The sequence below is a fragment of the Mizuhopecten yessoensis genome, unplaced genomic scaffold (genome assembly GCF_002113885.1).
Source record: "Mizuhopecten yessoensis strain PY_sf001 unplaced genomic scaffold, ASM211388v2 scaffold10479, whole genome shotgun sequence".
In the NCBI taxonomy this organism is placed as follows: Eukaryota; Metazoa; Mollusca; class Bivalvia; order Pectinida; family Pectinidae; genus Mizuhopecten; species Mizuhopecten yessoensis.
In genome coordinates, this window is record NW_018408567.1 from 1005537 (window position 1) to 1018535 (window position 12999).

Below are 12999 nucleotides of genomic sequence, written 5' to 3' on the forward strand. Positions count from 1 at the left end.
AAAAAAAACGCGGCTTGTTGGTACACGTGTAGTTTAAGCCTTTTCCTTTTCAAGAAAAAAATAATTTGGATAGGTTCCTTATATATTTGAAACTGAAGGTAAAGAAATAACATTTTCTGTGTTTTGAGTTATATCACTTCAAGCTTTGAATTTGACTGCATCCTTGACATTCCAGGTGTTGCGCTCACTTGCGTTCTCTGCTACCCTGGAATGTTGAAAAAGGGGGAATATGGAAGTGTCAATAAAACCATAATGCCGACTCAAAATCGATAAAACAAAGGCAAAATATGGAAGACCAGGTATTTTGGATGGGAAAGCGTCTTCTGCTTCATCTCTTGACACCCGCCATGTCAATCTAAGTCAAATCTCAAGTTATGTCACATCGAGAACTTGGGTAGTAACAACAACACTAATGAGCGTATTCAAAAACATCAACCTTCACATTACACAAAGAAAATAGCATATTTTACTGCGAGATCCTGATAGTGACCATAAAAGTTGTCATCACTCTGGCAATTGATTGGTTCTTGTGAAATCCACATTGCCAGCGAGAGCTTTCAAACTCATCACGACATATTCCTATGGTGGCTGATTTCGGCCATCTCGCCAATGCGACAATATTTCCCCGACAATGCGACAGAATTGCGCGATAAAGCGCATTGGTGCCTTAATTTTGTCGCGTTAGCGGATTACTTATGTCGCGAATATTTAGAGTCCAAACTGAGAGCGAATTATATCTTACTAAATATTTTTTCCTACCAATTGATTTCAAAACCACGAACATGAACGTCACATAAGTCAAGTGAAGTAAGCAATGGTCCGCCGTACTGAGGCGAAGATCCGGGAGTGAGAAATGCGGTGCAAATAAGCGATAGTGGAAAATAGTGAAATTGGACTGGAATTCCAATTGATAAATTGAATCCGAACAGGTGATCTGCACGCCTTGATTCAAACGCTTTGTTCAAACTTTTATAATGTTAACCTATCGTAATACAAGGGGCCCAGAGGGCCTGTATCGCTCACCTGTTTCTTTTGTTACATGAAACATGACTTTACATATAGGTAACTTCAGACAAAATTTGGTAACTCGAACACAAGACATTTTAACATCTCTTAAACGCTGGAGATATTGTTGTTTGAAATTTGAAATTGTTATTTTAAATCTTAACCCACGTTAACCTTTGACTCCGGCTCGCGTATTATTATAATTACTGTAATTAGGAAAAAGATTCGCACTGCTGGTCTTCAAAACATTTTCAAGTATCATGATTCTAGTCCAAATGGTTCTTAGGATATCGTTGTAAGTTTTTAACATATTGGGCCCTGTGACATTGACACCAAGTCATTTTAATGAGGAAACTTTATAGCACTCCATCCCAGGTACCTATTGACCAAATAGTATGACCCTGGGCCTTATGGAACCTGAGAAGATTGTTAAAGCTTTTAACCCATGTTGACATTTGACCACTGACTAGCACTTAAAGTTGACCTTTGACCTCATTACTGTTATAAAGAAAAAGATTCGCACAGCTGGTCTACATAACATACCCAAGTATCATGAATCTAGTCTAAATGCTTCTTAGGATATTGTTGTTTTAAATATTTAACATATTTGAGCCCTGTGACCTTGAAAGAAGGTCAATGTCATTTTTAATGAGGAAACTTTATAGCAATCCATCCCAGGTACATATTGGCCAAATATTATAACCCTGGGCCTTATGGAATTTGAGAAGATTGTTAAAGCTTTTAAGCCATGTGGACTTTTGACCCCAAACTAGCACTTAAAGTTGACCTTTGACCTCATTACTGTGAATAAGAAAAAGATTTGGACTGCTGGTCTACATAACATACCTATATTGTTTTTTAAAGTTTTTAACATTTGACCATAGTGACCTTGAAATTAGGTGATTTTAATGAGGAAAATTTATAGCACACCTACTTGCCAAATATGACCCTTGGCCTTATGGAAATTAACAAGATAGTAAAGGTTTTTACCTATATTGACCTTTGACCCCGACTAGCACTTCAATGATGAACTTTGTCCTCATTACCATAATAAAGAATGAGATTTGCACTGCTAGTCTACATAACATATGTAAGTATCATGACTAGACTAGATTTTTTTTAACATTTTTGACCTGTGACCTTGAAAGTACAGGATATTTTAATGAAATTTTTTTATAGCACTTCATCCCATCTACCATCCTCGATATCCAGGAGTTACACTCACTTTCGCTCTCTGCACCCCTGGAATATGTCATGGCAAAATTGAAGGCTTGGTGTGCGCCACCTTGTTGATTGTACATCAAAAGAATCTCGCGTTCATGCAACAGTAAAAATTGAAATCTTCAAAGGAGATGTATCAGCGTAGTGATTGGTCAGTTGTTTTTTTACCAGAGACCAATCAAACAGCCATCTTTGTGCCTTCAATTTTTGCCATGACATATTCCAGGGGTGCAGAGAGCGAAAGTGAGTGAACTCGTCGATATCGAGGATGCCCAACTACCTACTGGTCAAATGTCATGACCCTAGGTCCTCCAGAAGATGTTCAAAAGAAAGAGTTGACGGACCGACGGACGCTGCAGAACTTCAGGCCAGGTGAGCTAAAATTAATTGTGGTTAACCCAAGGTCAGTCATCCAATTTTGTGAGACACACTTCTCGATGTTCTAGTTGTATTCATGTAACGCGATTGTTGTTAAGTTTTTTTTTCCATGCAAACAATTATGATTTGACATTATTTCAAAAGAAGTTGACTAATGTGTTGTGACCAAATCATGACGTTGTAACAAGGTCACTCACTAATGTTGGTAGGAAAACCGTCGCTTTGTCTTGGTAGGTGTTTTTTTAACAAAATACAAGCATACAGGACAATTACACCTTAACCAAGTGACTGATTATACTCATCCACTTACAATAACAGCAAACATGTCCTCAGCAATGTAGTAAATACGTAACGTGCAAGATTGTTAATAATATAGCTTAGTGCAATTAATTCAAAACACCATCAAAACCCTTTATAGAACAAACTCTAAATGGCCAAAAGATAATGTGACATGAGAAAAGTACCCTGCCAACGCAATAAAATTGGGGCGCCAATGCGACACAAAAATGTCACGTCGCCACACAAGATGGTCGAAAACAGTCGCTATATATATTCCAGTGGTGCAGAGAACGCAAGTGAGTGTAACCCCTGGAATTTCGTGGATGATTTGATTGTTGATGGGGTATCATACATTTTACTAGTCTTTATATCACCTCAATCTTCACATTTGCATGGCGAAAACATGTACTAAAAGTATCTGTGAAATATGGTGCAGGAAAATGTTTCACTTTATCAAGTTTTCTGCTTCCATTTAGCTGGAATTTATTTAAATTCCAGCAGGCTACATGGAGTAATAGTTTTAACGGTAAATAAACTGTTGTAAATTTGTAATGCAACATGCATGTTTCAGAGCACCTTAGACTTGATTTTCCACTCTTTTGACATGAAATTATAAAATTTGAAAAAAACTTATATTTTTCACAAGAATCTTCTCTCTTGAAAATTGGAAACTATCATAACCACATTCCTGACACTTAGAACTTCTATTTTCTTAACATAGATACCATTTCATTTGTTACATTTGAAACGTAATGAAACATTGCCTCACATCCCTCCAAAACAATGTAACTAAGTTTTTCTATTTGGTTCAAGTACAACACAAGATGTTATCTGGGCATAGACAGATTTATTTATAGTGTTTTTAGCACATATCACAGGGGTGAAATTTAGTCGGCTGCCTCCAAAGCTTTGAGGAAGTTCGCCTTTCGCTGTTTCACTCGGTCCTCCCTCTGGAGACGACTCATCTTGGATCGGTTCCACCTGCAATTACAGAAGAAAAACATAACCATGATGGTTAGCAATATCAAGGCACATAGTTAAATCTTAGAAATTAAAAATGAAGAATTTCTAATTCAACAATTGCTTTAGCACTGCCTTCTTCTTGGGGCAACAGACTTTCATCATGCTTTCTGTAGTTAGCCTTGTTATTTTAACATTACACAACATGGACTTTTTAAATGATATCATAAATACTCAATACCACAAAAACCGCTAGTACCGCAGGGACGATTGTTTTATATGCCTGTCCAATGCCATGCGTAAACATTTTCTGCACAATACCTCAAATATGACAAGATACTGATTGAAACTAGATAAATTTTCATATTATATGAAGACAAAGGTTAAGTTTAAGTTGAACAAAATATGTGCATGGCATTGTACATTTTTTTCTTACTCAAGACATATATAGGCCAAATCCTCAACCTAACTCAAGACCTCCTTTAAATTTATCAGGGCTTTTAACTCATACAGGTTAATTATCTCATCAATGGATTCATAGGAATATTCCTTCTACACATGCCAATAATAGAATGGTGACTCACCTCTTCACCTTGCCAGCTGGTTCCTTCTTCTGCTTTGTTGCACGGTCCGGATTGGCTCGGATGGTAGCGTGACTCTTCTTGTACATCTCTTCCAGCTATACATGAACAAACAGCAACTTGTGTTTATCTCAGACATATAATCTAACTGGTCCTAACTCATGTACAAAACAATGCACAGGAATGCTAGACCATGTTCATAATGCATTTCAATTTCATTAAAACTTGATTATATGGGAAAGACGTTTGACATTTTATCGAGTTATCAGAATCACATAAATCATATCCCAGAGGTCACAAGTGATCACTTCAACTAGCCACTGAAAAAACATCAGTGATAGACAAGAAATCAAAGATCACTCCAGGTCAAATGACACGCATGTTTTCATCATCTATACTCAACATAATTGAAAGCATCAACGAATGGTTTCATATCCACTGCATTTTTACTCTTTTGCTTGCTATTGATTTATATTTACTTAATGAAAAAGAACACTACAACCACCACTTTCACGGCTCTGATGACAAAGTGAATATCTAACAGAGTTAAGGTAAACGATGCCCAAATACACATCACACTTACATTTTCTGAAGTAAGGCCATTCTTGATGAACCTGGAGAACTGCCTCTTGTAGGCATCCTCATCCTCACCCTGTAGATGTGCCATATATCCAGCTACATGCTTGCCAAAGATATGGTTGCGGTGAACCTCAGCATTGAACTCGTTGCTCTCCCCATCGTATCCAGGGAAACGCTTTGTGCTGTAAAAATATCAAATTGAAGCATTCTAAAATCCTTCATTAACCAAAACTTTGCTTGTAACAAGTTTGTAACATCAATTTCATTTTTTTCATGGTTTAACAAGTGACTGTACAGTATTCTTAGTGTAAAGAGTAATCAGATCATCTTAAATCATATCTGAAGATAGGTAACTGGACAAGAAGAGCAAACAGTGAAAAAACATCACCATTCATCTCAAGACCAGAACCGACCAACAGTCAAATGACACGCATGTTTTCATCATACTGACTCTTTCTTTTCTTATATCAGAATTTTGTACAAATCGGTTATAGGTATTCAAAAGATTTAATTATCTTTTTTTCAAGACATAAATTGGTACTGTACTGAATAAGGACCAGTACCAATACTAGAGAGGATATGCAATTGGGTAAAAAATACTTCAGGCTGTTCCAGAAATAAACGTATGGGAGGCCAGGCTGAGGGATATGAAGCACTTTTTCAGAGACCCCACCACCAATCAAATTTTGAAAGTAATACAGCATCAAGAATAGTAGATGGGTCTGATTTTAAAATCCTTCATTTACCAGAATGTTATTAACATCCCTTGCACATTTTGTTTGGTTAAACAAGTGACTCTACAGTATTCTTAGTGTAAAGAGTAATCAGATCATCTTAAATCATATCTGAAGATAGGTAGCTGGACAAGAAGAGCAAACAGTGAAAAAACATCACCATTCATCTCAAGACCAGAACCGACCAACAGTCAAATGACACGCATGTTTTCATCATACTGACTCTTTCTTTTCTTATATCAGACTTTTGTACAAATCGGTTATAAGTATTCAAAAGATTTAATTATCATTTTTGACCTGTTGAATGTGGGATAGATTTCAAGACATATTGGTACTGTACTGAATAAGGACCAGTACCAATACTAGAGAGGATATGCAATTGGGGGGGAAAAAAACTCAGGCTGTTCCAGAAATAAACGTATGGGAGGCCAGGCTGAGGGAACCACTTTTTCAGAGACCCCACCACCAGCCAAATTTTGAAAGTAATTCAGCATCAAGAATAGTAGATGGGTCTGATTTTAAAATCCTTCATTTACCAGAATGTTATTCTCATCACTTGCACATTTTGTTTGGTTTAACAAGTGACTGTACAGTATTCTTAGTGTAAAGAGTAATCAGATCATCTTAAATCATATCTGAAGATAGGTAGCTGGACAAGAAGAGCAAACAATGAAAAAACATCACCATTCATCTCAAGACCAGAACCGACCAACAGTCAAATGACACGCATGTTTTCATCATACTGACTCTTTCTTTTCTTATATCAGACTTTTGTACAAATCGGTTGTAAGTATTCAAAAGATTTAATTATCATTTTTGACCTGTTGAATGTGGGATAGATTTCAAGACATATTGGTACTGTACTGAATAAGGACCAGTACCAATACTAGAGAGGATATGCAATTGGGGGGGAAAAAAACTCAGGCTGTTCCAGAAATAAACGTATGGGAGGCCAGGCTGAGGGAACCACTTTTTCAGAGACCCCACCACCAGCCAAATTTTGAAAGTAATTCAGCATCAAGAATAGTAGATGGGTCTGATTTTAAAATCCTTCATTTACCAGAATGTTATTCTCATCACTTGCACATTTTGTTTGGTTTAACAAGTGACTGTACAGTATTCTTAGTGTAAAGAGTAATCAGATCATCTTAAATCATATCTGAAGATAGGTAGCTGGACAAGAAGAGCAAACAATGAAAAAACATCACCATTCATCTCAAGACCAGAACCGACCAACAGTCAAATGACACGCATGTTTTCATCATACTGACTCTTTCTTTTCTTATATCAGACTTTTGTACAAATCGGTTGTAAGTATTCAAAAGATTTAATTATCATTTTTGACCTGTTGAATGTGGGATAGATTTCAAGACATATTGGTACTGTACTGAATAAGGACCAGTACCAATACTAGAGAGGATATGCAATTGGGGGGGAAAAAAACTCAGGCTGTTCCAGAAATAAACGTATGGGAGGCCAGGCTGAGGGAACCACTTTTTCAGAGACCCCACCACCAGCCAAATTTTGAAAGTAATTCAGCATCAAGAATAGTAGATGGGTCTGATTTTAAAATCCTTCATTTACCAGAATGTTATTCTCATCACTTGCACATTTTGTTTGGTTTAACAAGTGACTGTACAGTATTCTTAGTGTAAAGAGTAATCAGATCATCTTAAATCATATCTGAAGATAGGTAGCTGGACAAGAAGAGCAAACAATGAAAAAACATCACCATTCATCTCAAGACCAGAACCGACCAACAGTCAAATGACACGCATGTTTTCATCATATTTACTCCTTTTATTATCAGAATTTTGTACAAATCGGTTATTTGTATTCAAAAGAATCAATTATCCTTTTTGTCTGGTTGAATATGGGATGGATTTCAAGACATATATTGCCTTGCATGCAATGCGGGAAGGGTGGAACGTATGGGAAGGGTGGGAAGCATTATTTTTCAGAGACCTTACCACCTATCAAATTTTAAAAATAATTAATATCAGAAATGATTTTAACCCTTTCACCACTGCAGACCATAATGGACTCATCCAGATCAATGCAAGGTGGAGTCTACTTAAGTTACTTAGGGGTGAAAGGGTTAAACCCACCACCAATAACATATCTTTACAGGTGCCTCCCACCTCTCCAATATGATCAATTATGGAACAGCCGTGATAAATCACTTGCTCATTTGATCAGTTTTTGCAGCAATGGTATTAATTTGACCTAGAAATAAAGGTTGAAGTAACCTAACCTAAGTAGAAACCACTGCACAAATATCTGTTGCATGGATAATTCAAGATTCTTAAAAGACATCAAGGATTTTAATATTACAATATTGATTTTTTTTTTTATTAAAAGTATAATAAATGTCTCCCTTTAGTTTGAAAGGGAGACATAATGATGCATGATAATGCAATGTGTTTTTGTATTGTCCATCTGCAATTAGTCATGTTAATAAAATTTCATATTTTAGGCCAGTCAAAATAAACTACTACTTGTCCAAATTAAAACCAATTGGGCTTGCTTTACCCATTTTGCAAAATACAAAGAGGTGCTACAATGCAGGTACACTAGGATTTTATAACATTAGTAATCAGATCATCCTAAATCATATCCTGGTGCAGATCACTGGACATCAAAATCAGCAGTGATGATACATCACCACCAATATGAGGACCAATGCTTACACCAGGTCAAATGACACGCATGTTATCATCACATCTACTCACACTTAAAAGGTTTGGTAAACACTGTCTCAAATAAACATGTTCATCAAGTTTATATAAAAAAAATATGATACAGTTATTGCCCAGATAAAGTTCTAGTGATCTTGAAGTGTGCCTTGTTCTCGTGAATGAGGAGATTGGTAATAAAATGATATGCTACAGTCAGACAAAACGTAGAGGCCGACTTTCAGAAGACATCAATCATACCAGTGTTATCTTTATAAAGACTAAACTATGCAATTGAATTAAAACAAAAATCCTTCACTGCATCAATTGAGGCCATGCTTCCTTGGAGATTCTACACTGTTTTTTGACACGCTAGTAGTATCAATTTATGATGAACATATTGCGTCTTTCCCTCTATTTACCGTTTCGCAACATGCTGTTAAGTTCAATGTTCCATTTACCTGTGGGGGATATCTAATCCTCCATCCACTGCACCTTTCAATGCACCGAAGACACGGGCACCAGTGGAAGTTCGGACAAGACCAGCATCCAGATAACACCTGAAGGCTCCAGCCTCACCATCAACATCCTCAACGTAGTACTCATCACCATCCACCTCTGTCTGGCCAGCATACACTGTGTCCAGGTTAAACTGCTTCAGCAGCTGTAACAAACAACACCAGGTTGATATAAATCATGGAAGTATTCAACAAAATATCATACTTGTCTCGAGATGCAATACACTTAAACTTTGAGGTGTTTTCAGCCTTTCAGTTTGCACTCCTTGTCAAATCTCAAAACCAAATCTTTGCACAAGCCTGAATTGTATTCAACAATGCTTCATTTGTCAAAAAAACAAATGCTATAAAAAACCTCATGATAAACCAGGGAGTTAAAAATAGAAAACCTAAAGAGCGAAAGAAAAGTAACAAAACTTGAATATTATAGGTGTTGTAGGTCTGCATTACAATGTTGAAGTTATCCTTGCAGCATAAAATACTTACAAATAACAAACAGCCTTTATTCACTTACCCTTCTTGCGAGCAGCAATCCGGTGCAGTAAGCAGCAGAATAATTGGTCAGCCCTACCTTCACGCCATATTTTGGCAGTTCATGTGAATATGCACTGCAAATAATGTGATCACCTTCGATCCTGGCGTATGCTATCTACAATGCAAGTGAAATATTTTAACTAACTTGGTATAATAACCAAACAATATATATAGAAGATTTTCCCAAGAGTAAACAATATACCCAAAAACTGAATTTATTCGTTGAGATTTGTAATGCTCCAAATATACAAAGGGGAAAAACTCTCTACACAATTATCAGACCAAATATGTCTTTGAATGATGAGTAACTACACATTAGGTTTGTGACACTAAATCCTTGTTATCTAGACAAGGTTCATTCCGACGACCACCGACAGTACATACCAGTACACTTTAACCCGACACTTGCCAATATGAATGTGTTCACCAAAAGTTTGTTAAAATTGAACCATTTATAGGAGAGTTTTACACATAAACCAATCATACCAAATTAATATCTCCATTTCAGTGAAAGCTGGGGATAAAATTTCATTTTGCATTTGAAATGCGGTTGTTTCCAACATCATTTACAATAGCAGAAAAACCCACTGGTGACATTATTTATGAAACACACAAACTAGCAACAAAACAATTACCTGGCAAATGATGTCCCTGTTTGTGAAGCGTACAATAAGCCTGTATTTGGGAGTATTGTACTTGTTCTTCTCTTGGATGACGAGGCGCTTCCTAGCAAAGTAGTCTGTCTTGCCCTCTAAATAACCACAGGAATAAAACATTGAAAACTGTCAAATGGTGTTTTTTTTTTATTAATAAAATTGATTTTTATTTAAAATATAACACTGACCAATTGAATAGCTTATTTTTAGTTAATTGTTCAGAGCTAAACAAAATGTGTGTACAACTGCTAACTGATTTCAATTTTTTTTGTAAGTTCTATGGATAGTCTGGTGCTTAACTGAAACAACAGTCTCAGAGGGCCTTTATTGCTCACCTGGATATCTAAGCAACCTTTGCAAAATATTCTCCAAATGAGATCCAGGGGAATATGCCAGACCTCAAGGCCAATCCTTGTAGCAAATCTGTATTAGATTTTGCATGCCCAGCAATTTTAAGCATGGTTATGGGTTGGGGATCTCAACTGTTTCTAAGCTGCGACTCAGAAACTTGGTCCCTAGGGTTGTGGCTAGCTAGACCCCAGGATCAATTCTAGTATCATGACTGAATTTGTCTCTTTTTGCCCAGCATTTGTATGTTTAGTTATGGGGTGGGGATCTAAACCATTTCGAAGGTATGACCCAGGGGTTAAGTCTCCAAGGGTGGGGCAAACCCCAAGGTCATAATGGAGCATATGTGCATTCATCTCTTTATACTCAGCAATTGTATATATGGTTATATGGTGGTGATCTCAACTGTTTCCAAGCTGTGACTAAGAAACTAGGTCCCTAGGGCTTCAGTCAGACCCAAGGGTCTATTCTAATATCATGACTGCATTCGTTTCTTTATGCCCAGCATTTGTATACCTAGTTTTGGGGTGGGGATCTCAATCGTTTTAAATTTGTGAACAAGGTACTATGTCTCCCTTGCCCACATATAGTAAACACACTTGATCTCCTAGCCTGAAATTATCCCAACAAAAAGTACCGAGTAAAAAAGGTCTTATATGAAAAGGCAATCTTATAAGACTAATTAATTAAACAATGTGTACATATCTTTTTGTGGTTAAATACATTTGCTTGTTATCTAAATGAAATCCATACCATCAAGGGTGGGGCCAGACCCTAGGGCCATCCTGGAAGCAAATGTGCTTTATTCTCTTTATACTCAGCAATTGTATATATTTTTTGGCCCCAACCCTTAGCTCGGGGGGTCAGCCCCACCATTTGTACAATTTTGAATCCCTGCCTCTCATGAATGCTTCCAACCAAGCATGATCAATATCCATGGCCTAGTTCTACAGAAGAAGTCATTTATAGCAATATAGCCAAATAACCCCTTTTTCGGACCAGGTGAGCTAATAATCCTAAAAACAATTTGCATTGGCTTGAAAATGGATTCCAAGTTTCTGGGGAAAAAAATGGTACATGCTTTACAGTAAGTACTCACCACGCCTCCTCCTGAATTTCACTTGAAATCGCTTGAAGTATGCCTTGTTCTTCACAACTTTAACGAACCCCTGTAAATTGATAAAATACAATAATTCTGAGCATGAAAATGTAAAAACTGCATGTTTCTTTGTAGATCGGTAATAGTTTTCAGAAATCAAATTAAGGCTTTCAAAGAACAATTCACTTCAAGATGGATTCGCAGAGCCTTTCAAAGTACAATTCACTTCAAGATGGATTCCCAGTATTTTTAGACATCCTTAACATGCATAACAAATATAACACATCACAACCGCTGCTCCCTCGACAGCTGTATTCTCTTGTTCCAAGGCAATGTGTCAAGTCCAGAAGCTTAATGCCAGTTGAGAACTCTCTGAAAGTTTCTCTTGCTGCCATTCAATAACACATTACTACTTTGACGATTTACATTAAACCTTTTCAGATTTTCTTGTTCAAACTATACCCTAAATATGCGCTATCGGATATTTGTCAAGTATGGCGCATCCTGTGAAATGGGTATCTGGAGTGGGGTTCTTGGTTTATTAAAAGCTATTTTATTCTCAAACCCCGTTCTGTACAAGTGAATTGAAGAAGGCCTACCAAGTGGACACCATTTAAATGTCTATGCCAGTTGCTAATCAAAATGTTCATTTGGCACACAAGGTAATAGTCGGGCAGAATTTCAGAATGAAATTACCACCTCGAGGGGGGGGGGGGAACCAACCCGTAAAATAAACTGGGAATGTTATGACTTATTCTCCTTTGCTTGAAAGCATGCTTAATCATATATGTGAATGTCACTGATTATCAATACAACCGGTATAACTTGATCAGTTATCAAATGACCCGTTTCTCGGTTGTCACAAATGTCAAGCATTATAACACCGCTAATGAAATAAAGCTAAATTTGAGCGTTTTTCAAGTGTTAACATTATCTGGATGATAAAATAGAATTTCGTGTCAGAGTTTGCGACGCAATGAGGAATTAAAACACTTTGCCAATACGTCAACACACGTGTATACTCGTTATTCTCGTTCATGAAGGCGACCAACCACATTTACAATCCACTTAAATCAGTTGCAGTAACTACCATCTGCGTTCAAATTTACCACAATTACGAATGAAAATTTATAAAATTTAATTTTATAGTAAAATCGTGAGTGCACTCTCACCATTGTTAGGGTTTTTTCGAAGATATCCTTCGAGTTTCCCTCAGATAGCTTCGGTTGGGGGCCTATATAGGCGGAAAAGGAAGTCGTCCACGATTCGGCGCATAAAGTCAACTCTTGGTAACTTATGCGCTTTGGACATTTCTTTGAAAAGGAGAAATAAATGTATATTAAAACGCGACACACTTATATCAAACATACATAAAATATAGTACTCTGAATAATTGAAAGGGTTTTACTTGTTCCCATTTCTATTTTAAATA

At 36.8% G+C, this 12999-nt stretch overlaps 1 protein-coding gene across 1 annotated transcript; it reads right to left on the reverse strand.

Moving 5' to 3' along the window:
• Window positions 1–3713: 3713 nt before the first annotated feature.
• Window positions 3714–12900, reverse strand: LOC110460781 (60S ribosomal protein L5-A-like). Its single transcript, XM_021513930.1, has 8 exons — window positions 12740–12900; window positions 11568–11637; window positions 10100–10215; window positions 9445–9579; window positions 8874–9076; window positions 5008–5185; window positions 4428–4522; window positions 3714–3864 (listed from the first exon to the last, which is right to left on the reverse strand). The coding sequence occupies exons 1-8, from the start codon at window positions 12740–12742 to the stop codon at window positions 3771–3773; spliced, it is 894 nt and encodes a 297-aa protein (XP_021369605.1). The 5' UTR covers window positions 12743–12900; the 3' UTR covers window positions 3714–3770.
• Between the last annotated feature and the right edge of the window lie 99 nt (window positions 12901–12999).